Source organism: Pipistrellus kuhlii, unplaced genomic scaffold, assembly GCF_014108245.1.
Source record: "Pipistrellus kuhlii isolate mPipKuh1 unplaced genomic scaffold, mPipKuh1.p scaffold_m20_p_6, whole genome shotgun sequence".
Taxonomy (NCBI): domain Eukaryota; kingdom Metazoa; phylum Chordata; class Mammalia; order Chiroptera; family Vespertilionidae; genus Pipistrellus; species Pipistrellus kuhlii.
In genome coordinates, this window is record NW_023425562.1 from 55,229,072 (window position 1) to 55,255,929 (window position 26,858).

Sequence of the window (26,858 nt, forward strand, 5' to 3'; positions counted from 1 at the left end):
ATGTATGTGAGCTGGTCCCTCCCTACCAAGAGCTGTCACCCAGACCTACACTCCTGCTAACCCGTGGGCAACCCTTCCCACACACCTACCATGGTGGGATTCAGCCACAATGACCATGACCACGAACTGTCTCTCTGTAGCCTTTTCATTACGCTTAGCTTTATTGGGGCTTGTTTGTCCATGGAGGCCCAGCAAGTTTCCAAGTGTATTAAACTCCCCCTGGCACTGGTCCTCACAGGACTGGGCACAAATTGGGAGGGAAGCTGGGCTTCCTCTGAATCAGGAAGGGGGCAGCCTGGAGCCTCAGAGCCGTGGAGATTCAGACTGGGGGTCAGTCTGGCATTTCTTGAGAAGTTTTGAGCCCCAGATGCAGCCAGCACATCTGCCCTCAAGGCAAAGTCCATCCCCAGGCACTGGCAAAGAGCAAATGCAGATCCGGCTTTATTGGTGGAAGAAAAGGGCGGGCTTGACTGGAAATTCCCACTTGGCTCAAGTGGCAGCCCCAAACCCAAAGGCCAGAGGGAGGAAAGGAGAGGCAGATGAGGAGGGCACCCATGGGAATATGGTCTTGGAAGGAGACTCAGGCTCCGGGGAAGGGAGCAGGGAGGGCAGGTGGCCATGGCCCTCCATCTAGAAGGGCAGCAGCTCTTCCACAGGGATGCTGAGGGTGACATCCATGTCTGGGGTGCACCTGGTAAGGAAGAGCAACGAGAGGTGTGAGAGGCCACGGAGGCAGGGGCGCCAGGGTTGTAGGGTGGGGAAGCATGCCCGCAGGGGAGCCCTGCTCTTGAGAACACCGGTACTTATCTGGGGAGCCCCATCTGAAACCTCACAGCCAACCGCGTAAGAATGCACACACACAAACACTCCAGAATGAAAAAGGAATGGGTCTGACCGGACTGATGCTCCCCTCAGAGGTCTAAGGTCAAGAGGGAGCAGGAACTCAGCTCTGAGGTGCTGGGGCCCCTCAGGGCGAGCGCTCTTTGAAGTGGAATGACTCCTCTGGAAACCTGGCTGTGTCACCTTGAGCCTCCTGCTTGCCCTCTCAGAGCCCCGTTCCTCCTGTTGGCACCTACGTAACGAGCACTCGCTATGTGACAGACACCAGGTGGGCCTCAGTTTCCCCGATCAGAGGAGGGTAATAATCCCGACCTCAGTCACGGGCAGGAACAAGTGAGATCAGGCTGGCACTCAATAAACGCTCCTGAGTGACAGGCGTTGTCCCTTCCACACGGGAGCAAGAGGCAGGGGCTCCCATCTAGCCTGAGAAGCTGCAGCGCGGTCACATACCTGGGCCTCCGCAGCAGAACGTCTGCAAACGCCACCTCGCGGGGTTCCCGGGCACGGGCTCGGAGCTGTTCCACCTCGGCCCTCAGTTTGGGAATTTTCTCCTCAAACTGGCTGATAAACTGAGAGGGACAGCAGGGGAAGCTCAGAGTCCATACGACCCCAACCAGAGGAAGGAAAGAGCAACATGGCTGAGGAGCAAAGACATTCAGGGAAGTGGCCTGGGCTGGGTCCCAGGGACTTGGGGCCTCCGGAGAGGGGCTTCTCCAGCGGGCAGGGCTGGCTCACAGAGCAGTGGTCATGTCTGATGGTCTGAGAAAGGTGAGGGCACCATGAAGAACGGACACAGGCTGCAGAGCAGAGGCTGTGCTCAGTAATGAGGGTCAGTGAGGGCTGACGGAGACGGTGAGGTGACTGATGGAGGTAATGAACATTATCACAAAGGAGGTGATGGTGACGTTCATTCACACTGGTAAGGAGAGGTGCTCAATGGTAAAAATTTAGGGGTGAAGACGGGGTGGCTGGTGACAGTAAAATGTGGTGGAGTAGGCCGTGCTTGGTGATGTTGCCCAGGGTGGTGCCCAGGGATGCTGGTTTCTGAGGCGAGGCCTAGGCCCCCACAAATCCCCTCTCAGAGGAGTAACAAGGGACAGCAATGGCACTGGCAAGGAGAAAGGCCAACCCGGGTCCACGCCTCCAGAGCACGAGGTGGAACAGCTCCGAGTCCAGGCCCAGGTCAGGACCAGCGTGTCTCCCACAGGTGCTGGGTCTGCCCGCCCCTCTGCTCCTGCAGGGGCCCATCCTGCCGGCCCACTCACTTCTCTGTACTTGTCCGCGTACTTCGCCATGTTCTGGTTCTCCTGGGTCCTGTGCAGAAGAAACGCCTGCCTGGGACGCTGCATTTTCTGTGAACGAAGGAGAGTCTGGCCCCCATGTGCCCCTTCCCGGGCAGCAGTGCGCGGGAGAGGCTGGAAGGGGCGCAGGGGGCCCGGAGGCAGAGGACGGGAAAGCAAGCAGGGCTGGAGGCCGGAGCTGGCTACTCACCGCCACCAGAGAGCGCACGAGCTTTTGTTTCTTCATCTGGATCTGATCAGACAAAGACTCCAGGACCACCTTGCCTATCTTATTGAAGTCATCCAGCTCATCCTGGGGGGCAGCAGGAGCAGGTTGGCCCCGGGCCCTGCCTACCCCGGGTCCTATCAGGGCAAAGCCAGGGCTCACATACCTGCTGGTTGTCCTTCACCTGCTCCAGCTGGTGCAGGAGGTTGGCGATCTGGACCACCTTGACGGGATACTCGTGGTCCATGTAAGTGCTCAGGAAGTTCACTTCCTCCTGGGTCTTCTTGAGCTTGTCATTCAGCTGCTCCACCTGCTGCTTCAGGTCTGGAGAAGTCAGGGGGAACAGGAGGCAGGATCCTCCCTCAAGGACCCCTCCCAGGATCCCAGGAGGCAGAGCTCTCCTTGGCCGATGGAGTGGGTTCTGGGCTGAAGCGAGCTCACACAAGGCTGGGAGGTGGTGACAAGCTAAGGCCCCAGAGACTCTCTCACCCACTGAAGAAGCAACACAGAGTGGGAAAGAGAAACTAAACTGGTGCAGGATCCCGAGACTAGTCCCAGCTCTATCAGCAACTTGCTCTGTGACCCTCACCAAGACCTCCCTCCATGGACTTCCGTCCCCTCGTACTCACTCTGCAGTTCCAGCCCAGGGAGAGGGGGCAACACTGGCTCCCAAGACACAGCCACAAAGTCTATCCTGCTGTCCTCCTGGGAAGGGATCCCCACTATCTGATGCTTTCTGACGCCCCACACCGTCCCTCCGCCCTGAAGGCTGCTAGTCTGCTCAGGGGAATGAAGCCACAGGCCCAGCACGAGAGAGACCGGGAGACCTGGGACCCGGCCCAGGCCCCAGCTCCCACAGAGAACTGGGCAGGAAACAGAGGCAGGCCTGGATGGGATGCTGGTTCCTAGCTGTATAGCCTTCGGCAGGCTCCTTCAATTCTCTTAGCCTCCGTTTCCTCATCTGTGAAATGGGAGAATATTCCCTCCCTCTCAGATAGCTGTAATGACTGAGAGTTCGCTCATAGAAATGAAGACCTGGAAGTGCTAAAGGCTCCATAAGCAAGCTATTAGCTCTGGGTGTTAACAATCCCATCTGCCTAAGAAGGGAGGTGATGGGCCTGCTGGTTCCAGCACAGCAGGCACAGGGGCAGTGCCCTGCAGCTGACCTCCCCAGAGGCCCAGGGGAGGATCAAGGAGTGGATTCTTACAGCTCATCTTGGATTCCTCCCTCTCCTTCCACTCCTGCAGCTCACATGTCATCTGCTTCAGCTTCTTCTTGTTTGAGCACCCCAAGCTGTTGATGATGATCTGTGGGAGTGGTGGGGTCAGCTCGCCTCCCCCAGCCCCAAGAGCATGGTCTCTCAGGGAATCAGAGGAGTCCTCAAACCCAGTCCCACTCCCAGGCCCAGGAACCTTTCCACCTACTACCCTACCCTTCCTGACATTCCCCTTTCCTACCACCCAATCAGCCAATGGCCCTACCACACACCAGGCACACGGCCCAAACCCCGGCATCAGCCTCTCCTCCCCTCTCTCACTCAAAATGTCGCCAAGTGGTATGGCTTTTATACCCCAAACAGCGCTCACAGCCACACCCTTCTCTCCATCCCTGCTGCCACTATCTTAAGTTTTCTCCAACAGCTGTCTGAAATATGACAAGAGCTACCCCCGACTGGTCCTCTCCTTTGAGTAATGCTCCACACAGCAGTCAGAATAATCTTTCTTTAAAAAACAGTGGCCTTTTTCCCTCTCCTGTAAGAACTGTCCAATGGCTCCCCTCAGCCCTGTAAATAAGGCCCACCCCCCTTTCCTTGTCTGGCAAAGCCCTCCTCCCCCCGGCCTGGGCCAAACCTCCTCTCCCCTGATCCCTTCCTCACATCTTACTGTTGAGAGGGCAGGGCGGGGGGAGGATGGGCTCCTGACTCCACTGTGGGGCAGGGCGGCGTTATCCCCCATTCTGTGGCTGGACCCCAGCCCTCACCCAACCAATCAGGGTTAGCCGAGGCAGTGACATCACCACCGACCGGAGTAAAACCCCTGGACTGGGCGAAATTCGCTCTCTCTTCCACCACGCTGCCGGCATGAGTGGGACAGAGCCCATGCTAGCATGGAAAAGGCTCTTTTGTTTATTGCATCGGACTCGGCTCCCTGGTGGTCCTTGGGGATCACGAAGTCTGGGCGTAACACTGTCTAGCCACACTAAGCAACATGTGGCTCCTTCTCACCCCAGGCCTTTTATACCCATTTCCTCTGCCTGGGACACTTTTCTGCTCTCTACCAGTTAATGCCTATGTCTGCATGTTTCAACCCAAGCACCACTTCCTCCAGAAAGCCCTCCCGAAGCTCCCGGTCTGGGTTAGAGAGATCCACTAAGCTCTGAGCCATTCATCCCCATCAGTACACACAAATGGCTTTCCAACTGCCTGGGACCCCACTAGAATGAGAGCTTGAGATGGACAAGAGGGTCCACTGATCACTGTTTCCCAAGTACTCAGGGAAATGTATTAATGTAAAATTAATGTAAAAAAAATGTATTCATTAATCCATGACATAGGAGAGGGACGATGACTTTAGAAATGGAGAACATTCTACTAAGTTCCTTGGGCGGAATACCCCCACTGGATGAGAGCGTAATCACAGCTGGTGGAAGGAACATAGATCCTGCTAGCTGGGTGACCTTAAACTGACCTTGACCAAGTCACCTCGCCTATGCTTCTATATCTTCATATGTAAAATAAGGATAATAATAAATACCCAGCTCACAGGGTTGTTGTAAGTCTACTTGAGAATGTACAAAGCTCTTGGTATTGCACTGTGTAAGTATTTGCTGCTGGTGATGGCAGCAGCTACTTTCTCCTGCACATCTGCTGTGTGTGTACCAAGTACACCTCAACCACTCCTGGGAATGGGTGCTGTTGAGCCCTATTTTACACCTCTCAGAGGTTAACTCAAAGTCTCTCAGCTAATTAGTACTGACGTTAGGATGAGCCCCCATCCAGGCCTGATTCCAAAGCCCTGGTAGGTGGGGCCGTGTGTCTAAGAGATGTGTCTTCCAGATGGAAGCAGCAGCTGTGCAACCGGCCAGGGGACCAGGAGAGGGCGCCAAAGCGCTCAGAAGGGCGGGGAAGACAGAGGCGGGGCTGCAGGGCCAAGGTGGAGCCTCACCCCAAAGATGTCCTGCTGCTGCAGCATCCCGCGTGTTTTCAGGGCTGAGCTGTCTTCCATGTCCTTGATGATATTGATCAGTTCTTGATTGAGCTTGGTGAGGAAGTTCTCCTGATTGTAAAGCTCCTGGAGTGAGGTTCGTCGGCTCCTGATCAACGTCTGTGGGCGGACGGAGGAGGTGGTGCTGCGTTGGGCGGGGCGGCCTGCGCATCCCTGAGCCTAGGGACCACTTCCCTCTGGTCCCACGCTTGCCCCCTAGTGGCCTCGACTGGTAAATGCGACCCATGCGGGGAGGCGGTTCCCCATTGTCAGCGGGTCACAGAACAGCCAACTATTTCTTCCATTCTGAAATAGCCATTTCCCCATAATTTTACTTCTCTGAACTGAGAACGCATCTTACAGTTGATGCCTGTCTCAATCTAATTGACAAATATTTTATTAGTGAATAAGTAAAATAAAGGTGCGGTTTATCATCAGTAGCTTCCTAAAATTAATGAAGTATGGTAGTAATAATAATTATAAAAACAGCCGAAACCGGTTTGGCTCAGTGGTAGAGCGTCAGTCTGCGGACTGAAAGGTCCCGGGTTCGATTCCGGTCAAGGGCATGTACCTTGGTTGCGGGCACATCCCCAGTAGGGGGTGTGCAAGAGGCAGCTGGTCGATGTTTCTCTCTCATTGACGTTTCTAGCTCTCTATCTCTCTCCCTTACTCTCTGTAAAAAATCAATTTAAAGAAATAATAATAATTATTATAAAAACAGAAAATGCCCAGGCAGGTAAAGGTGGCAGAGGTAATGGACCATGTCTGGAGAAGCGGGGAGGCAGAGTGGATGATGATTGCTAACATTTTTCATCAGGCAGCTGAAGCGAGTAATCTCTCATTTCATACAAAGCCCCTGGGGAAACAATGAGGGTAGAAGGGCTTAAGTCACCCTCAGCAAGTACAATAATCACAACAGCAGCAGCAATAACGATTGTTGAGGACCTCCTATGGGTTTCACATTGTGCCTCATTTGGTACATGGTACATGGTATCAGGTCATCCTCTAACAGCCCTATGCTTACTAACTATTTCATTGGTAGGTGTAAGCTCAGACAGGTTAGGTGACTTGCCCAAAGTCACACAGCCAGGGAGTGGGGTCAGAGGAACCGGAAAGGCAGACTTCTGACTGTGCCTGTCTTTCCACTACACTAAGAAAGGAACTGCATGGGCTTAAAGCTGCAAGGCGTGGCTGAACCTCAAAGTGATTAACACGTGGATGTTAGGCCAAAACATACCTTGCTTCAAATCCCAGGTGTGGCACTAGCCAGTGTTCTCAGTGGTTAGAGTGTAACAGCCCACACACCGAAGGGTCTTGGATTCGATTCCCGGCCAAGGGCACATACCTGGGTTGCACATTATATTCCAGGCCCCCCAATAAGAGGTCCTGCAGGAGGCAACCAAGCAATGTGACTCTCACATCAATGTTTCTCTCTCTCTCTCTCTCTCTCTCTCTCTCTCTCTCTCTCTCTCTCTCTCTCCCCCTCCCTGTCGCTCACTCGCTCTCTCGCTCTCACTCTCACTCTCGCTCTCTTTCTCTCTCCCTCTCCCTTCCACTCTCTCTAAAAATCAATGGAAAATATCCTCCAGTGAGGATTAACAACAACAAAAATCCCAGCTCTGGCACTTACCACCTAAGGGGAAACCAGGCAAATTAGACTCCCAGAGCTCACATCGATTTCAAACATAGATAACCACTGCCCTCTCAGAGAGCTGCTGTAAAAAAATCGGTGAGATCATGTTCACAATCAAGCCACTTAGTGGCAAGTCTCACATACTCAGCGTGCTCTCAATGAACAGGAGCTGATGCTATTCTCGCCAGCTCTAACCCTCCGCTCTGCCATTCCTCTGTGCCCTCTTCTTCGTTCCTTCTCTTTTTCCTTATTTCTCTGTCCTTTGCTAGAACCCCCATTCATTACTAGTCCTCAGCTTTCATATTACTCAGATAATAATAAGAATAATAGGGCAGCCCTAACTGGTTTGCTCAATGAATAGAGCGTTGGCCTGCAGACTGAAGGATCCCAGGTTCGATTCCAATCAAGGGCATGTACCTTGGTTGGGGGCACATCCCCAGAAGGGAGTGTGCAGAAAGCAACTGATCAATGTTTCTCTCATCGATGTTTCTAACTCTCTATCCCACTCCTTCTCCCTTCCTCTCTGTAAAAAAAATCAATAAAATGTATTTTTTTTAGAATAATAGGGCAAAGCTATGTATTTATTATGTGCCAAAACTGTATTAAGCACATTATAAAAACTATCTCACTTGGCACTATTATTAGTTCCACTTTATAGAAGCAGAAACCGAGAGTCAGAGAGGTTCAGTAAGTTATCCAAGGTCACACATATCCTTGAAGTTGGGCTCCTAACCACTCCACAATCTTTTTGTTGTTGTTCTTACTCCTCAGAAGAATAGTTCTTCCACTGATTTTTAGAGAATGGAAGGAAGGGATGGAGAGTCAAAGAGGGAGAAAGAGAGAGCAACATTGATGAGAGAGACACATCGATTGGTAGCCTCCCGCACATGCCACAACCAGGGCCAGCGATGATCCTGCAACCTCACTATGTGCCTTTAACCGGGAATCAAACCCATGCACCAATGCTCTAACCATTGAGAACACCAGCCAGGGCCCACGCCACTATCCTGCCTCCACATCTCCACACCAAAATATCCAAATATGGCCCACAGGGACCAGAGCATCTTGTGAAAAATGCCAGTCTCCGAGTCTCAGGTCCACTAAGCCAGCATCACTGGGGTTGGCACCAGGAGTCTTACTTTTAACACGCCCCACTCAGGCCAACGCTCTGCCCGCTGAACCAAACCGGCTAGGACTCCCAGTGGTTTAGATACACCATAGACCTATGCCCTGGAAATGGATTTTTCTCTGACCACCAGATCTAGAATAGAGACCCTTCTTTGCTTCCTTCCTGAGCCTTATCCAATCTGTAATTATGGTATTAATTATAGCTTATAATTATGTCTCCCCTTTTCCAATGTATTTTCCCCCTAGAGCTTATCAACAATCAACGTAACTGATATTTTTCTTATTACCTAGTTTCTGTGTCCCCCACTAAAATGTCACAGCCAGCCCCAGCTGTGTGGCTCAGTGGATAGAGCATCAGCCTGCAGTCTGAAGGGTCCCAGGTTCAATTCCAGTCAAGGGCACATTCCGGGGTTGAGGGCTCAATCCCCGGTGTAGGGCGTGCAGGAGGCAGCCGGTCAATGATTCTATCTCATCGTGGATGTTTCTATCTCCCTCTCCCATCCTCTCTGAAATCAATAAAAAATGTGTTTATAAAATAAAATGTCACAGTCAGCACATGGGACATTACCAAGATCTCCAGAGGTATGAGTTGAATACACTGATGAGGGCCTGTTCTCTGGGTTTTTAACATTCATTTATCACCCTAGCCAGCTTGGTTCAGTGGTTAGAGCTTTGGCCACAGACAGAAGGGTTGCACGTTCGATTCAGGCCAAGGGCATCAACTGCTCCAGCCACACTGACCTCACACCAACCTCAGGGCCCCTGCACTGAGGTTCCTCTACCCGGAACCTTCTTCCCTCAGATATTACCACCTTAGCAGCCTTCCCTGACCACCCCATCTGAAACAGTCACAGTCACTCCCTCCTCTGTGTCCCCAAACATTATCTTTATGCCTCTTCATAGCAGTTAGCATCACCACACATCTATATATATAAAAGCATAATATGCAAAGTGTCCCCTTGGGAGTTTGACCAACTGGGAGTTTGATCACTCACTAAGATGTGCGCTGACCACCAGAGGGCGGTGAGTAAGGAAGAAAGGCACCTGGCAGCACTAGGGACTCTACCCATGCATGAATTTCGAGCCTGGGCCTCTAGTATTCCATATTTGTCTTATTGTCTGTCTCCCCCAGTAGAATGTGACCTACCTAATGTCAGAGGCCACACCACTAGTGAATCACCACACTTATAACAGGGCTTGGCACTAGGTGTTCCATAAATATTTGTTGACTAAGTAAACAAATGAATGAGACTTTATCAGAAATTGGTAGCACAGGTTTTAGAGCCAAATTGCCCAAGTTCATCATTTTTATCAAACAAAAATACATGAACCCTTCTAAAGTCAGGATAAAAATAACATCGGAAATATGAGTTCCTCCTTTAAGAATGCTGGGTGGCCTCTAAATCATTTTTGCAGAATTGAAGGTCAAAGGGGTAAAAAGGTTTCAAAGCAAATACATATCCCCCTATTTCTTTATATAGCAGTCATTGCTCATTGAGCTATTAAACACTTTCCTGGAGAAGTTAAGAATTCTTCTATAGTATTTGATAGTACTTACAGTACTTAGTAATTTACTTCTTTTTTAAAAAATATTTTTTATTGATTTTTCACAGAGAGGAAGGGAGAAGGATAGAGTTAGAAACATCGATGAGAGAGAAATATCAATCAGCTGCCTCCTGCACACCCCCCACTGGGGATGTGCCCTCAACCAATGTACATGCCCTTGACCGGAATCGAACCCGGAACCATCCCCTCCCTGCCTCCAGTCGGCAGACCGACGCTCTATCCACTGAGCCAAACTGGTTTCGGCGATATTTTACTTCTTGCTATAAACATGAAAGCCCCCTCTTTCTTTTATTCATTTCAAATACTTTGACACATTGTCCCAAACCACATAAAACAATGGGTGATGAGAAAATTCATTATCCAAAACTGTGTCAGCTGATGTAGAAAAATTAAAAGCAAGCTTCTAAGCCTTGTTTCAAAATGCAGTGTGCTCCATGAAAGGAATTTATGGGAATTTTTTGATGGTTAAGCCACAGACTGCATCCCTAACACACTGAATGGAAAGGGATCCTGATTGGTTCCCACAATGCTCGGTGGGTGTTTGCTACCGCGGTCCCCAAGCCCCAGCCCTGGGCCCAGCACCTGGGGAGTATTCTCCAAATACCCTCATTAGCCGGAACTTGCTCTTCCCAGAGTCCAACTTCGCTTTGCACGGCTCTTGTGGATTCTTCGAGTGGCATCTCACCGATGTGGTAGACTTGGGATACACTAGGGCATGGTAAAGGGCAGAGAGAGTTAGGGGGTAGAAGCAGGCCTGGGTCAGGTCCCAAGGAATGCACCGTCCATGGAAGATGGTTCAAGCCCCAGCCCTAGCCACTGACAACTTCATAATGTGTGAGTGTGAGACAAAGGATGAAACTCCTATCCCTCAGTAAGCTCCCAAGTCCCACTCTGGGCCTTGATATAAGGGCTGGAGAAGCCAAGGGAACTTCCACATGCCCAGTGACTGTGGTACGAACAGAGCGGGGAGAGAGGAACAGGAAACAGCCACGTGCCCTCAATCTCTCCCACCAACCTGGCCAGTGGCAAGCTCAAACAGGGTAAGGGCCAAGAGCAAGAACTAATGAGCCAGACAGCCTGGGTTCGAATCCAGGCTCTGCCTCCTATCAGCTGTGTGACCTTGGGCATGAATCGCGATCTCTCTGTCCCTCAGTGGCCCCATCTGTGGAACAGAAATCATCATCACGCCTGCCTGATAGGGCTGTCATGGGAATTAAATAAGTTACAGCGTGTTAAAGTGTTTTGGAATAGTACCTAACATGCACGGAGAACTGAATACACATTATTAGCTGTCACTGCTATTTATTTATTTATTTATTTATTTATTTTAATTTTTATTGATTTTTTATAGATAGAGAATTAGAAACATCGATGAGAGAGAATCAGCTGCCTCTTGCACACACCATACTGAGGATGTGCCACAACCAAGATACATGCCCTTGACCAGAATCGAACCCGGGACCCTTCAGTCTCCAGGCTGACGCTCCATCCATTGAGCCAAACCGGTTTCGGCTGTCACTGCTATTATTATAATGACCTGAGAACCGGAATCAGGACCACGCCATCAGCACAGAAGCTACACAAAACTCCAACTGGCTGTCTCTGAAAGACCTATAAGCTGTGTGGTCCTGCAGAAAAGGAATATAGGAAAACAATTCTGATCAAAATAAGACCTGTGGAGGGCACGGCCTCAGAGCCGCCGCGTCCTCTCCACACGTCCTGCATGCAGGGCAGGAGACGAGCCACCGGGATGCAGCCCCGCCACAGCCCCTGCCTCCGTGCAGCACGGCTCCCTTCACACAGATATTCCTTCTTTCAGCCCTGGGAGAGCTTCAGACTAAGTACCGAAGTAAGTTAAAATAACTTTGTGTGAACGTTAAGAATTATCGGTACAGTATCCACCCCCACTGTCCACGGTTTAACTTTCTGTAGTTTCAGTTGCTCACAGTCAACAAGGGTCCAAAAATATATAATGGCAAATTCCAGAAATAAACAACTCCTAAGTTTTAAAGTGCTCACTATTCTGAGAAGCGTGATGAAACCTCACGCCATCCAGACCATTCCGCCCGGGGCGTGAAGCATCCTTTGGCCCAGCATCTCCACGCTGTATGTGGCCCCTGCCTGGTAGTCGCTCAGCAGACATATGTATCTAATCTTAAGGCAAATCATGAACCAACGGTCATAATTACAGGGAATAATAATTTGGTCTCAATAAAATAAAGATCCTTCTAATCACAGGCAGTCTATAGCCAGAATGGGCTGCGCACGTGAGGGCAGGCACTGGTGGGTGGCAGCTCCCATCTCTGCAGCAGTTCCCGTACAGGTCCGGTAGGACAGGGGTCACCTTGGCCTCTGACTCAGTGTCAAACCCCTCCAGATTTTAGGGGCCTCTTTTTTTCTTTTTCTTTTTTTCTTTTTTTGCATTTTCCTATAAACTTTTTGGTATGCATTGACATAGTAAATATAACATAGGTAAATAAATATGGGGTTAAAAAACAATTAGGCTCGCCCAGTCAGCATGGCTCAGTGGTTGGGCATCAACCGATGAACCAGGAGGTCACAGTTCGATTCCCGGTCAGGGCACATGGCCGGGTTACGGGCTCGATCCCCAGTGTGTAGTGTGCAAGGGGCAGCGGATCATGACTCTCTCTCCCCATTGATGTTTCCATCTCTCTCTCCCTCTCCCTTCCTCTCTGAATAAAAATAAAGTAAAAATAAATACAAATATATATTTAAAAAATAATAATTAGGCTCTTTCCATTGGAGACCATATTGTGTTGTGTCCCTTATTCTTACCCATCATGGAAATGGCCACGTGCGTGCCTGTGTTGTGACAGAGTCTACCTTGCTAAACACTCTGGCACTTGTAGTTGCTTGTCAGGATAATACCCAGCCAGGCAGCTGCCACTCACCATAGCAGCGGCTTGTCATTGATTTTTCTACTTTATTAGTAGTAATTATTGTTTTGTTTTGCTTTAAATAGATTTTTATTGATATCAGAGAGGAAAGGAGAGGAAGAGAGAGATAGAAACATCAATGATGGTGCCCTAGCTGTGTGGCTCAGTGGATAGTGTCAGCCTGCGAACTAAAGGGTCCCAGGTTCGATTCCGACCAAGGGCACATGTCTGAGTTGCGGACTCAATTACCCCTCCTACCCTCCCAGTAGGGGACATGCAGGAGGCAGCCAATCAGTGATTCTCTCTCATCATTGATGTTTCTTTTTTTTTTCTTCTTTTTTTAATATATTTTATTGATTTTTTTACAGAGAGGAAGGAAGAGAGATAGAGAGCTAGAAACATCGATGAGAGAGAAACATCGACCAGCTGCCTCTTGCACACCCCCTACCAGGGTTGTGCCCGCAACCAATGTACATGCCCTTGACCGGAATCGAACCTGGGACCTTTCAGTCCGTAGACCGACGCTCTACCACTGAGCCAAACCGGCTTCGGCTCATCATTGATGTTTCTATCTATCTCTCCTTTCCTCTCTGAAATCAGTAAAAATACATGTATGTGTATGTACGTATAAAAAACCTAAGATTAGCCGAAACCTGTTTGGCTCAGTGGATAGAGGGTCGGTCTGCGGACTGAAAGGTCCCGGGTTCGATTCCGGTCAAGGGCATGTACCTTGGTTGCGGGCACATCCCAGGTAGGGGGTGTGTAAGAGGCAGCTGGTCGATATTTCTCTCTCATCGACGTTTCTAGCTCTCTATCTCCCTCCCTTCCTCTCTGTAAAAAATCAATAAAATATATTTTAAAAAAAAAGAAAAACCTAAGATTATCCATATTTAGCAGTTTATTTATTAGACGTAAAAAATTGTTTAAATACCCAATGGTTTTTGTTAATCAGATAAGTGAACTATTTAGAAATGAAAATAAATATACTAAAATTTTTTAATGGGGCTTAGAGGACAAAGGGGAATTTAATTAACCAAGTTCTAAAATCCCTCTTATAAGTATTTATAAAAATAATGAGATTTGTAAATTGAACTTAAGTACTTAGAAAGATCTGTAGCTTTAATAATGGGTATTTCTTTTCATTAATGGTAGCAGCCCTGATTTATTTTTTCTTTTTAATTAAACTTTTTTTTTTAATCCTCACCCAAGGATTTTTTTTTCATTGATCTTTAGAGAGAGTGGAAGAGAGGAAAAGACAGAGAAATATCGAAGTGAGAGAAACACATTGATTGGTTGCTTCCTGCACACACCCGACCAGGACGCAGGCAGGGGAGGAGCCTGCAACAGAGGTATGTGCCCTTGACCGGAATGGAACCTGGGACTCCTTGCTTTGCAATCTGACGCTCTATCCACTGAGCATAACCAGCTAGAGCTTCATTAAACTTTTTAGTTTGAGATAACTTCAGGTTACCTGCAGTTTTAAGAATACAGAGAAATCCTATGTACCCTTAACTCGGTTTCTCACGATGGTAGCATCTTGCAAAACTAAGAACTATATCACAACCAAGATATTAACATTAAGAAGGGCAAGATTTAAAGAAAAAAAAGGGGGGGGGGGCAGGACAGCCCAGCCAGCATGGCACAGTGGTTGAGTGCCCACCTATGAACCAAGAGGTCACAGTTCTATTCCCAGTCAGGGCACATGTCCAGGTTGTGGACTCAATCCTCAGTGCGGGGCCTTTAAAAAAAAAAAAAAAAAAAAAAAAAAAAAGGCAAGGTAAAAAGCCAAAACCGGTTTGGCTCAGTGGACAGAGCGTCGGCCTGCGGACTGAAAGGTCTCAGGTTCAATTCCAGTCAAGGGCATGTACCTTGGTTGCCGGCACATCCCTAGGGTGGGGTGTGCTGAACGATGATTCTCTCTCATCGATGTTTCTAACTCTCTATCCCTCTCCTTTCCTCTCTGTAAAAAATCAATAAAATATACATTTTTTTAAAAAGAATAGTTCCCTAACCACAGGATCACTCATGCTACCTTTTTACAGCCTCGCCTACTCCCCTCGCCTTACCATCCTCTTCCCATCTGTCCCTAACTGCTAGCAATCACTATTCTGTTCTGCATTTCCATAATTTTGTCATTCCAGAACGTCATATAAATGGAATCATATGGTATGATTAGCTTTTTTTTTTTTTTTTTTCTTCTCAGCAAAATTCTCTGGAGATTCAGTCAAATCATTGAAGGTATCAAGAGTTATTTCCTTCTTATTGCTGACTGGAATTCTCTGGCATGGATGGACCATCGATCAACCATGCACCCACTGAAGGATATCCAGGTTGTTTCTAGTTTGGAAGTATTACAAATAAGGCTGCTATGAAACATTCATGCCCCATGAGTTTTCATTTTTCTGGAATAAATGTGCAAGAGTGCAATTGCTGATTATGGGAATTACATGTTTAGTTTCATTAGAAACCGCTATATTCTTTTCCAGAATGGCTGCACCATTTTACCGTCCCACTAGCAATGAATGCATAATATAGTTTCTCCCCTTTGCCAGCATGTAGTGCTATCACCATTTTTCACATCAGCCATTCTGATAGGTATGCAGTGACATTCCTTTGTAGTTTAATTTGCATATTCCTAATGGATAATATTGAGCATCCTTTCGTGTGTTTTATCGTCTGTATATCCTGTGAAGTAAAATGTCTCTTTATATCTTTTGCCCATTTTCTAACTGAATTGTTTTTCTGTTGAATATTAAGAATTCTTGGTATTGTCTACATAGCAGTCCTTTGTCAGATATGTGGTTTGCAAATATTTTCTCCAAGTCTAAAGCTTGTCTTTTCATCCTCTTAACAAAATCTCTCACAGAATGAAAGGATATGGTTTTTATGAAGCCGAATTTATCAATTATTTCATTTTTCTTTTATAGATCAAGCTGTCTGTGCAAAGTTTAGGAACTCTTCACTTGGCTCAAAGACTTTTTTTTCTTTCTTTTTTTAAAATATATTTTATTGATTTTTCATAGAGAGGAAGGGAGAAGGATAGTTAGAAACATCGATGAGAGAGAAACATCGATCACCTACTTACTGCACCACCCCCTACCTGGGGATGTGCCCGCAACCAAGGTACACGCCCTTGACCTGGGACCCTTGAGCCGCAGGCCTACACTCTATCCACTGAACCAAACCAGTTAGGGCTCAAAGATTTTTCTAACTATGATTTTTTTTCTAAAAGCTTTACACTTGCCAGGACCGGTTTGGCTCAGTGGATAGAGCATCGGCCTACGGACTGAAAGGTCCCGGGTTCGATTCCGGTCAGGGGCATGTACCTTGGTTGCGGGCACATTCCCAGTGGGGGGTGTGCAAGAGGCAGCTGGTCGATGTTTCTCTCTCATCGACGTTTCTAACTCTTTGTCCCTCTCAATTCCTCTCTGTGTAAAATCAATAAAATATATTTTAAAAATAAATAAAAATAAAAAAATAAAAGCTTTACACTTTTACATTTAATTTTTTTTTTATTTTACATTCACATTTCAAGTTAATTTTTATGTAAGTTGTGAGACTTAAATTGAGGTTCCTTTTTTTTTTTGTCTACGGATGTCCAATTGCTCCAGCACCATTCGTGGAAAAGGTTTTCTTTCCTCCACTGAATTGCTTTTGCACCTTTGTAAAAAATCTGTAGGGTCCTGGCCAATGTGGCTCAATGGTTGGAGTGTCAGCCCATGCACTGAAAGGTCTAGGGTTCCTGGTCAAGGGCAGACCTTGCAGGTTCAATCCCTGATCCTGGACAGGGCTCATGTGGGAAGCAACAATTGATGTGTCTCTCACATCAATGTCTCTCTCTCTCTCTCTCTCTCTCTCTCTCTCTCTCTCTCTCTCTCTCTCTCTCTCCCTTCCACTTGCTCCCTCCCTTCCATTCCAAAAATCAATGGAAAAAATAACCTCTAGTGAGGATTAACAAAACAAAAAAATCAGCTGGGCATGTTTGTGTGCCTATATTTCCGGTTTCTCTATTCTGTTCCACTGACCTGTGTGTCTCTCTGCCAATAATATGCTGTCTTTATTATTATAGCTATATATTATAGTTGGCCTTAAAATCATGTAAACTGATTCTTCCCATTTTCTTCCAATTTTCAATTTTTATATCTTAAGAATTAATATGTTTCTAACTCTCTATCCCTCTTTCTTCCTCTCTGTAAAAAATCAATAAAATATATATATTTTTAAAAAGAATAGTTCCCTAACCACAGGATCACTCATGCTACCTTTTTACAGCCACGCCTACTCCCCTCGCCTTACCATCCTCTTCCCATCTGTCCCTAACTACTAGCAATCACTATTCTGTTCTGCATTTCCATAATTTTGTAATATATATATATATTTCTGTTCTGTTTCTTTCCTATATAAATTTTAAAATAAACCTGTCTTTGTCTATAAAACATTGCTGAAATTTTTATAGGAACTGTATTAAACATATACATATACTATATTAAACATATACTGTATTAAACATATTAAGAGTATTAAGAATTCTTAATATTCAACAGAAAAACAATTCAGTTAGAAAATGGGCAAAAGATATAAAGAGATATAAAAATTATATCTAAGAATTCCAAATTCTTCCAATTTTCAAAATTGTCTTATCTACTCTAGGGCCTTGCTTTCCTATATAAATTTTAAAATAAACCTGTCTTTGTCTATAAAACATTGCTGGAATTTTTATAAGAACTGTATTAAACATATACATCAATTTGGGGAAATTTGACATCTTTGCTATGTTGAGTCTTCCAATCCATGAACATGGTATGACTCTCTATTCACTTAGTTGTTTGATTTCGTTCACCAGCATTATATATAATTTTCAACATACAAATCCTATATATGTTTGTTAACTTTATACCTACATATCATTTCCTTTTTTTCCTTTTTTTTTTTAATTGATTTCAGAGAGGGAGAGATAGAGACAACAATGATGAGAAAGGATCATTGATCAGCTGCCTGCTGCATGCCTCACACTGGGAATTGAGCTCACCACCCCTGGCATAAGGCCTGATGGGAAATCGAAATGTGACCTCCTGGCTCACAGGTTAACATTCAACCACTGAGCCAGCCGGGCCAATCATTTTCTCTAGAGCGATTGTAAATGTACTGTTTTAAATTTGGTTTCCCCGTATTCATCGTCATTCCAGATGATTGTGTCCACTCACCTCACTAACAGTCCACCGTCTTCTTTGCAGTTTTCAGAGTCTTTCTGTTTGTGTGTTATATCCAACAAGTTTTAGTTGTGCAAGGGAGGAATAGAAAGAAACAGGGCTATTCCACCTTGGTAGAAATGATTGATTTCTCTTGAATATACAAAACTGTCGTCAGGACACGACTTTGCACAGAACATGTTACCATCCTAAGCTTAAGTTTCCTCATCTGTAAAATGGTGATAACATCATCTCCCGTCATTGTAAGGAGTGAACGAGATGATCATCTTCTTCTAAGTATAAACGGTTGTGTAGTTACATGTTTGAGGTTGGAACCATGAGCTCTTAGTGACTAGAAACCCAATCTGTATCCTTCACCAGGATATCTCCAGTGCCCACACTCTCTCCAGCTAAATATGTATGGCTAAGACTGTGGGTCCTGCCCTGGCCGGTTTGGCTCAATGGATAGAGCATTGGATTACAGACCGAAAGATCCCAGGTTCGATTCCGGTCAAGGACCCATACCTCGGTTGCAGGCTCCTCCCCAGCCCAAGCCCTGGTCAGGGCACATGCAGGAGGCAACCAATCAATGTGTCTCTCTCACATCGATGTTTTTCTCTGTCTTTCTCTCTCCCTTCCACTCTCCCTAAACATCAAATGGGGGAAAAGACTGTGGGTCTTAAAGCCAAACTGTCAAATGCCCCAGCTGGGCCTGGCTATGCCCCGCCTGAGTGGCCTTGGAGTTACACCTGTCTGTGCCTCATCGGTAAGAGATGATGACAGCAGCACCCTCCTCACAGGGCTGTCTGGGAGATTAACTGAAGTGATAGTTGTAAAGTGCTGCGAACAGTATCTGACAGGTAGTAAGTGCTTGACATATGTTCATTGCTCTTGTTCTTTTTGTGGTTGTGTCTGTTATATACTTCACTGGCTTCTCAGTAAAGGAATTGGGCAAGAGTTTCATTAAAGATGCTGTCTGAGCCCTAGCAGGTTTGGCTCAGTGGATAGAGCGTCAGCCTATAGACTGCATGGTCCCAGGCTCGACTCCAGCCAAGGGCACATGCCTGGGATTCGGGCTCCACCCCCAGTAGGGGCATGCAGATGGCAGCCAATCAGTGATTCCCTCTCATCATTGATGTTCCTCTCTCTCTTTCCTTCTCTCTTCCTCTCTGAAATCAATAAAAATATATATTTTAAATAAAAATAAAACAGCTGAAACCGGTTTGGCTCAGTGGTAGAGCGTCGGTCTGTGGACTGAAGGGTCCCAGGTTCGATTCCAGTCAGGGGCATGTATTATACGTTGGTTGCGGGCACATCCCCGGTAGGGAGTGTGCAGGAGGCAGCTGGTCGGTGTTTCTCTCTCATCGATGTCTCTGGCTCTCTATCTCTCTCCCTTCCTCTCTGTAAAATATCAATAAAATATATTTTTTAAAATAAATCAATAAAAATAAAATAAAGATGCTGTCTGAATAGAGTCTAGGGCTCTAGACAAAAATTCTGTTACCACCACCAGGCCTTAAGATCATCACTTTACATCAATGATTCTCAAAAGGGTACCTTTTTTTAGGTACCTTGGCAGAGTTTTCACAAATATTGGGGGACCCAACTGGCACCTGTGGGTGGGAGCAAGGGATACTAGACATCCCCCAAACAGGACAGCCCCACGGAACACAGAATTCTCCTATGTCTACCCGACCTTCCAAAATCCTAACAGATACTGATGTAGGTGAAAACGCTATTTAGAATGGTTTGATCCCCGAACCGGACTGTGGGTCACATATAAACACAAAGAATATTTTGCACCCAGGCCGGTTTGTCACTGGATAAAGTAGTGGCCTGCAGGCTGAAGGGTCCCAGGTTCAATTCCAGTCAAGAGCATGCACCTCAGTTGCAGGCTCGATCCCCATCCCCAAATGGGCACAAGCCAGAGGCAACCAATCAATGTGTCTCTTTTACATCAATGTTTCTCTGTCTCTCCTCCTCCCTTCCACTCTCTCTAAAAATCAATAGAAAATATCCTGGGGCGAGGATTGGCAGAGAGAGAGAGAGAGAGAGAGAGAGAGAGAGAGAGAGAGAGAGAGAGAGAGAGAGAAAGAGAAAGAAAGAGAGGGAGAGAAAGAGAGAGAGAGAGAGAGAGAATATTTTGCAGAGGTTTACTATAATGTGGAATTTTCCACGAAAGCAGCTACAATCAAAAGAAAGATCATGCTTTATTTTGTTTGGAATTTATCAAAAGGAAGGTACCACTTTGTAAATCATGGCAGCAATGAAAAATCCCCCTGGTATTAGAGTCCCAATATCTTACCACCTGTCAGTCTGCCTTCCTTTGCAACTGTTACATTCACCAGGATTCTCTATATCAAGCATGTCAAACGCGCAGCCCACGGGCTGCATGCGGCCCACAAGTATTTTTGCAGCCCAGCCAACATAATGGTATGTAAGAACGTTTTAATAAAAATTTCATAACTTAACTTTTACAATATCCAGTTATACATAATTAGTAATAATGAACTACAACGTTCGCTGATGACTAATTACTATAATCATGTCGCACTCATTTCTCTTATGTGCCTTACACGCAGGTGCACCATTTCTCTCCACTAATACTAGCAGCGAATATTTTAGCAGCCGATTGCCACATCATTAGTCTTGGACTAACTTACTTGGTGTGCACAACAGGAAATATTTCTCTTTCAAGGAACATGAAGAATAGGTTTATTTGCATTACGCTTATTAATTTGTGCAATTATTCAGTGTCTGGTAAGTTAATGTTCAAGAAAAAAATATTTTTATTAAAATGTTCTATTATTTCATGTTAACGATTACTCATTTATTTCAGCCCTTTGTATTCAGCATGTTCCTATTGAAATAATCCTACGTTACTATGAAAATTGAAGTTTGTGTTTTTTTGTGGCCCACATAAACTTAAACCTTGTTTATTTGGTTCGTGTTAGCCTTTGAGTTTGACATGCTTGCTGTACCTCTGTAAGTAAGCTCTGATGACCTCATCATATCTTCTAGTGGAGTCCAAGCTGAGCATTTACATATTGAAATACATTATTAAACTATAAAAAAAAAACTTTTACTTTTTATTTATAGTTAGGGTATTATATTATTTCTTTGTTATATATGTAGGTAGGTTATATTATCTATGAAATTTATTTCAAGAGACTAAAGGAATATCACAAAATATTTGTTATTAAAAGGAGTATTGAGCCGGAACTGGTTTGGCTCAGTAGATAGTCGGCCTGCGGACTGAAAAGTCCCGGGTTCGATTCTGGTCAAGGGCATATACCTTGGTTGTGGGCACATCCCCAGTAGGGGGTGTGCAAGGGCAGCTGATCGATGATTCTCTCTCATGGATGTTTCTAACTCTCTATCCCTCTCTCTTCCTCTCTGTAAAAAATCAATAAGATATATTTTTTAAAAAGGAGTGTTGAGTTTGGCAAATTGAACCTGGGACCAAAAAGTTGAGCAACAATGCTTTAAAGAGATCATCTCATTTAATTCTCACAACAATCCTATCAGGTCAGCATGGAGGAATAAATGATTTTCCCCAGAGAGTAAAAGGCAGAGTCAAGATCTGAAGCCATGTCTGCCTGGCCCAGGCCTCAGAACTCCGCTGGAAGGCATGACAGTGATGTAGCAGAGATGACCCTGAATTCACCAAACCCTATTTTCTTTTCCTCTTGGACAGACAGCTGGGCTACATCTCTCATCTTCCCTTGTAGTTAGGAGTGGTCAGATGACTGAGTTATGGCTTCTGATTGGAAGTGATATTGTATCACTTCAAGTCTGGGCCCTGGAAAATAAAATGCCCACAAAATCATCCATATTCTTGTTTTCTCTCTGTTCCTGCTCTGTCAGCTGGATGCAGAAGTATCCAGCAGAGAACTTTAAGGCCTTACAAAATGTTATAGCCACAAAGGCTAAAGGAATCTAGGCCCCTAAATAATCATGTAGAGCCGAAACCAGTTTGGCTCAGTGGATAGAGCGTCTGCCTGCGGACTGAAAGGTCCCAGGTTCAATTCCGGTCAAGGGCATGTACATTGGTTGTGGGCACATCCCCGGTGGGGGTGTGCAGGATGCAGCTGGTTGATGTTTCTCTCTCATGGATGTTTCTAGCTCTCTATCCCTCTCCCTTCCTCTCTGTAAAAAATCAATAAAATATATTTTTTTAAAAAATAATAATAATCATGTAGAAAAGACTACCTCCTCCTGCCCAGATGCACACATGTCCTTTGACATATATTAGATATAAGCTTCTGTGTCAAACAGTGAGCCTCCCCTAAAATAAATGGAGTCACCAAGGGCCGAGGGCATTCACTCTATCCGATCCCCAACTCCCATTCCAGCCCAGAGTGCCTCTGCTCACCTGGCTGGTCGATAATCTTCATTTTGCTTTTCTTATGGCCACTTTTGTGTGTGACCGGAAGCGGAACGAATGGCTTGATTTTTTGTTTGGACAGCTGCCATGTAGCATAATCCTACCAGACAAAACAGAATCAGTCACACAGCCTTATGGGTTCAAATTCCAGCTTCAGCCCTAACCGGTTTGGCTCAGTGGATAGAGAGATGGTCTGCAGACATAAGAGTAACAGGTTCGATTCTGGTCAAGGGCACATGCCTGCGGTTGTGGGCTCGATCCCCAGTAGGTGGCATGCAGAAGGCCACTGATCAGTAATTCTCTCTCATCAATGATGTTTCTCTCTCTCTCCCTCTCCCTTCCTCTCCGAAATCAATAAAAATATATATCTTTTTTAAAATTTCCAACGAAAGAGGATTCTGGTCAGAACATCTTGATGTGCTTTTAGTGGGTGGCGGAGGTCAATTTGTCTCTGTGTGTGTGTGCTTATGTGTTTGTTCCCAAAACAAAATTTAAGGGAGACTTTTGCAGGAATGAGTCTAGCTGATTTCAACAGTCAGACAAGTTATCTAACTGGAAAAAAGTGTCAAACCCCTCTCCCCCCAAAAAAATAGCCCTAACAGGTTTGGCTCAGTGGATAGAGCTACGGCCTGCAGACTGAAAGGTCCCAGGTTCAATTCCGGTCAAGGGCATGTACCTTGGTTGCGGGCACATCCACAGTAGGTGTGCAGGAGGCAGCTAAATCGGTGTCTCTCTCATCGATGTTTCTAACTCTCTATCCCTCTCCCTTCCGCTCTGTAAAAAATAAGTAAAATTTTTAAAAATAATAATAATAATTCCAGTTTCCCCCCTTATCAATGTCCGTGACCTTGAGCAAGTGACTTTACCTCTCTCAGCCTCAGTTTCTCATCTGTGGCCTGGATCTAATGATAAACCTACCTCCCTAGGTGGGTGTGAGAATTCTGAAAGAGGTGTGTAGAGCAGGTGGTAAGTGCTCCATAAGCGTCAGCCATCACTCTATCATCAGCCAGCCTGAACTTACTAAGCACATCCAGGCTGTGAGGTGCTAAGAACTGTGAGGAACAGAAGGCACGAAAAAGACCCAAAGGGAACCGGCATACCATAGAATCACAGGAGAGAGAGAGAGAGAGAGAGAGAGAGAGAGAGAGAGAGAGAGAGAGAGAGAGAGAGAGAGAGAGAGAGAGAGAGAGAGAGAGAGAGAGAGAGAGAGAGAGAGAGAGAGAGAGAGAGAGAGAGAGAGAGAGAGAGAGAGAGACATCACATACCCACACCCTTCCATCCTGATAAAGGTGGTAAGAAAACTGAGGCCCAGAGGCATGCCGCGGCCCCACAGCAGGGCCTGGAATCCAGAGCTCAGGCCCCTGCCACCCAAGGCTGTCGCTTCAGCGGAATGGAGAGCAGGAGGGCTGCAGGCTCAGGATCAGCGAACCTCTCCCCTTCCTCTCCTACCCTACCCCCACCCCTTCCCTCCCCCAACCCCACCCCTACCCCCACCCAACTCCTACTCACCAGAGCCTGGACCTTGGGGGGTGGAGAGCGACGCCTAGGGTAGGTAGGTCAGAAAACAGTTAGGCGGGAAAGACCTTCCATCATTCCAACCCATGGGATGCAAGCAGCAAGCAGGAAACAGGCGTGAATCCAAAACCAGAACCCAGAGGGCGCCGGGGGAGGGGGAGGGGGCGCCGGGGAGATGTGGGCGAGGAAAGGGGGCGGAGGGGGGGGCCGTGAGACCGCGGAGAGCCCCCCAGCGCGGGCGGGGGGCAAAGGCGTGCGCCCTTCCCCACCTCGCGTTCCTCCTTCCACCTACACGCGGCATTGGGGAAGATGGAAGGAGACTCGGGGAGTCCGTGGGGCACCGATCTCTTGGGATGCCTGTTGATTCGCCTTCTCCAACTTCCCAGCCTCAGCGGGGATGGCGCGGGAACTCAGGCCGCTCCAACGTCCCTGGGAGACCAGACGCGTCCCCTGGGCCCGCGTCTCCAAGGGAACGGACACGCAGACTACGGCGTGCCTAGAGGGACGAACCTTGCAGGGCAAAACGAAGCTCTCCACACGTTCTTTTCACCTTGGTTTCAAATATCCCTCAGCCTAAAGGATGATGTCATATTTTCACTCTCATCAAACCTCCATTGCTTCCTTCTTCATCCTTATTATTTTTTTTTTAAGGGAAAGGAAGGAAGGAAGGAAAAAAGGAACAAATCCTTACTCTTGAATTTGCTTCCTATTTCATTAAGAAAATCTTGGGATCAGTAAACTCAAAAGTTCACTTCACCTTCTTGACTCACCCACTTACATCTCTCCTGTGACTCTGTATAAATTGCCCACTGAGACCAATTCCTACAATTATGCACTGAATCCTAGTCTCTCTTACTTTCTCTAAGGTATTTCCCCAGCAGTTCACCCCGTTTTCTCCCATCACTCTTTTCCATACCAACATATTTTAATTTCTTCTATTAAAAAAAAAAAAAAAAAGTGAGCATGCCCAGACAGCACGGCCCAATGGTTGAGCGTCACCCTATGGCAAGAGGTCATGGTTCAATTCCCAGTCAGGACATATGCCCCGGTTTCAGGCTCAGTCCTCAGGGTGGGACATGGAGGAGGCAGCCGATCAACGATACTCTTACATCATTGATGTTTCTACCTCTCCCTCTCCCTTCCTCTCTGTAATCAATAAAAATATATTTAAAAAAAAAAAAAAAAAAAAACTTGCCGAAACCGGTTTGGCTCAGCAGTGGAGCGTCGGTCTGCGGACTGAGGGGTCCCAGGTTCGATTCCGGTCAAGGGCAGTGGGGGGTGTGCAAGAGGCAGCTGGTCGATGTTTCTCTCTCTTCGACATTTCTAGCTCTCTATCTCTCTCCCTTCCTCTCTGTAAAAAATCAATAAAATATATTAAAAAACAAAAACAAAAACTTAAGTGGTCACTTCCATCCAGCTCCCCTTCCATTTCTGCATCACTTCACAGCAAAACTCCTACAGAGATGTGCCTACTCTGTTTACCATTCCTCTCTGCCTCTTCAGCCAGGCTTTCACTGTCCCACTCTCCCCGGAAACTCCCCTTGTCAATCAACACGACTAGTGACCTCCACTTTGCTAAACCTCATCTTACCTCGTCTTACCTGGCCTACGTGCAGCATTTGGCACAATGGGTCACTCCTTCCTTGACATGCTTTCTAAACGTGGCATCCAGGAAACCACTCTCAGGAGTTCCTTCCTACCTCCTTTTCTTCTCTTTTGCTGGCCCCTCCTCTTCTCCCTTTATTACTGGATTGCCCCAGTAATAGCTGCTTTCACCCCATGTGCTCCCTTCCAGTCTTATGACTTCAGATCCCATAATTACCCAGATGCTTCCCAGCCTCACATCGTCAGCCTCTTCCCTGAATTCCTGTCACATACAGCCAATTGTCTACTCAATGTCTCCATTTGGACAGCATTAGGCAACTAGCATGCATTCTTTCCCCAGAAACATTTTCACCCAACTCAAAATGACAGCTCTTCCTGCAGTCATCCTTGACTCATCTTTCATCCCACATCCAAATCTGTCAGCAATACCTTTAAAGTATTTCTGGAATCAGGCCACTTACTACCGTCACCCACACACATACCCTGCTTCCTCTCAGGCCTGGACTACAGTATCAGCTCCCACTCTTGCCCCACTCCAATTCTCTCTCCACACTCCAGATTTGCTATATATAGCATAAACTTTTTTTTTAAATATATGTTTATTGGTTTCAGAGAGGAAGGAAGAAGGAGAGATATAAACATCAATAATAAGAGAGAATTATCCATCAGCTGCCTCCTGCACGCCCCCCCTGGGGATCGAGCCCACAACCCAGGCATGTGCCCTTGAGCTGAATTGAACCTGGGACCCTTCAGTTCACTACCCACAAAGCCAAACCAGTTAGGGCAACGGTCGGCAAACTCATTAGTCAACAGAGCCAAATATCAACAGTACAACGATTGAAATTTCTTTTGAGAAATTTGAGAAACCGACTTCTGCGCATGGGCCACAAAGTTTCAATCACACTGTACATGTGCACCCACACGTTGTATTTTGTGGAAGAGCCACACTCAAGGGGCCAAAGAGCCACATGTGGCTCGAGAGGCACAGTTTGCCAACCACTGAGTTAGGGCTATATAGCATAAATTTAAAAATGCATTCCCACCCTGGCCAGGTAGCTCAGTTGGTTAGAACATCGTCCCAATAAGCCAAGGTTGCGTGTCTTCCTTGTTTGTTTATTCATTAATTTTCACCTAAGGATATTTTTCTATTGATTTTTAGGGACAGTGGAAAGCAGGGGGAAAGACAGAGAGAGAAACATACATGCGAGAAAAACATATTAACTTGGTGCCTCCCAGCACCCTGACCAGGGCCACGGATAGAGCTCGTAATCCAGGTATATTACCCTTAACAGGGATTGAACCCAAGACCCTTCAGTCTTTGGTCCATGAGCTGATGCTCTATCAACTGAGCCAAACTGGACAGGGCCAACATTGTGAGTTTGATTCCT

The 26,858-nt window shown here is 46.5% G+C and overlaps 1 protein-coding gene across 4 annotated transcripts; it reads right to left on the reverse strand.

Annotated features, from left to right (window-relative positions):
- Positions 1–411: 411 nt before the first annotated feature.
- Positions 412–26,027, reverse strand: CUNH20orf96 (chromosome unknown C20orf96 homolog). 4 transcript variants are annotated; one of them, XM_045574543.1, is made up of 12 exons: positions 25,467–26,019; positions 24,135–24,496; positions 23,860–23,893; positions 22,339–22,450; positions 10,482–10,585; positions 5,512–5,670; positions 3,555–3,654; positions 2,513–2,670; positions 2,332–2,433; positions 2,106–2,192; positions 1,291–1,409; positions 412–691 (listed from the first exon to the last, which is right to left on the reverse strand). In XM_045574543.1, exons 2-12 carry the CDS (start codon positions 24,164–24,166, stop codon positions 631–633), a joined length of 1,068 nt encoding a protein of 355 aa, XP_045430499.1. In that variant the 5' UTR covers positions 24,167–24,496; positions 25,467–26,019; the 3' UTR covers positions 412–630. The 4 variants fall into 4 exon arrangements, with proteins under 4 accessions (XP_045430499.1, XP_045430500.1, XP_045430501.1 ...); XM_045574544.1 differs by having other exon boundaries at positions 25,457–26,019; XM_045574545.1 differs by lacking the exon at positions 1,291–1,409 and having other exon boundaries at positions 25,467–26,026.
- Between the last annotated feature and the right edge of the window lie 831 nt (positions 26,028–26,858).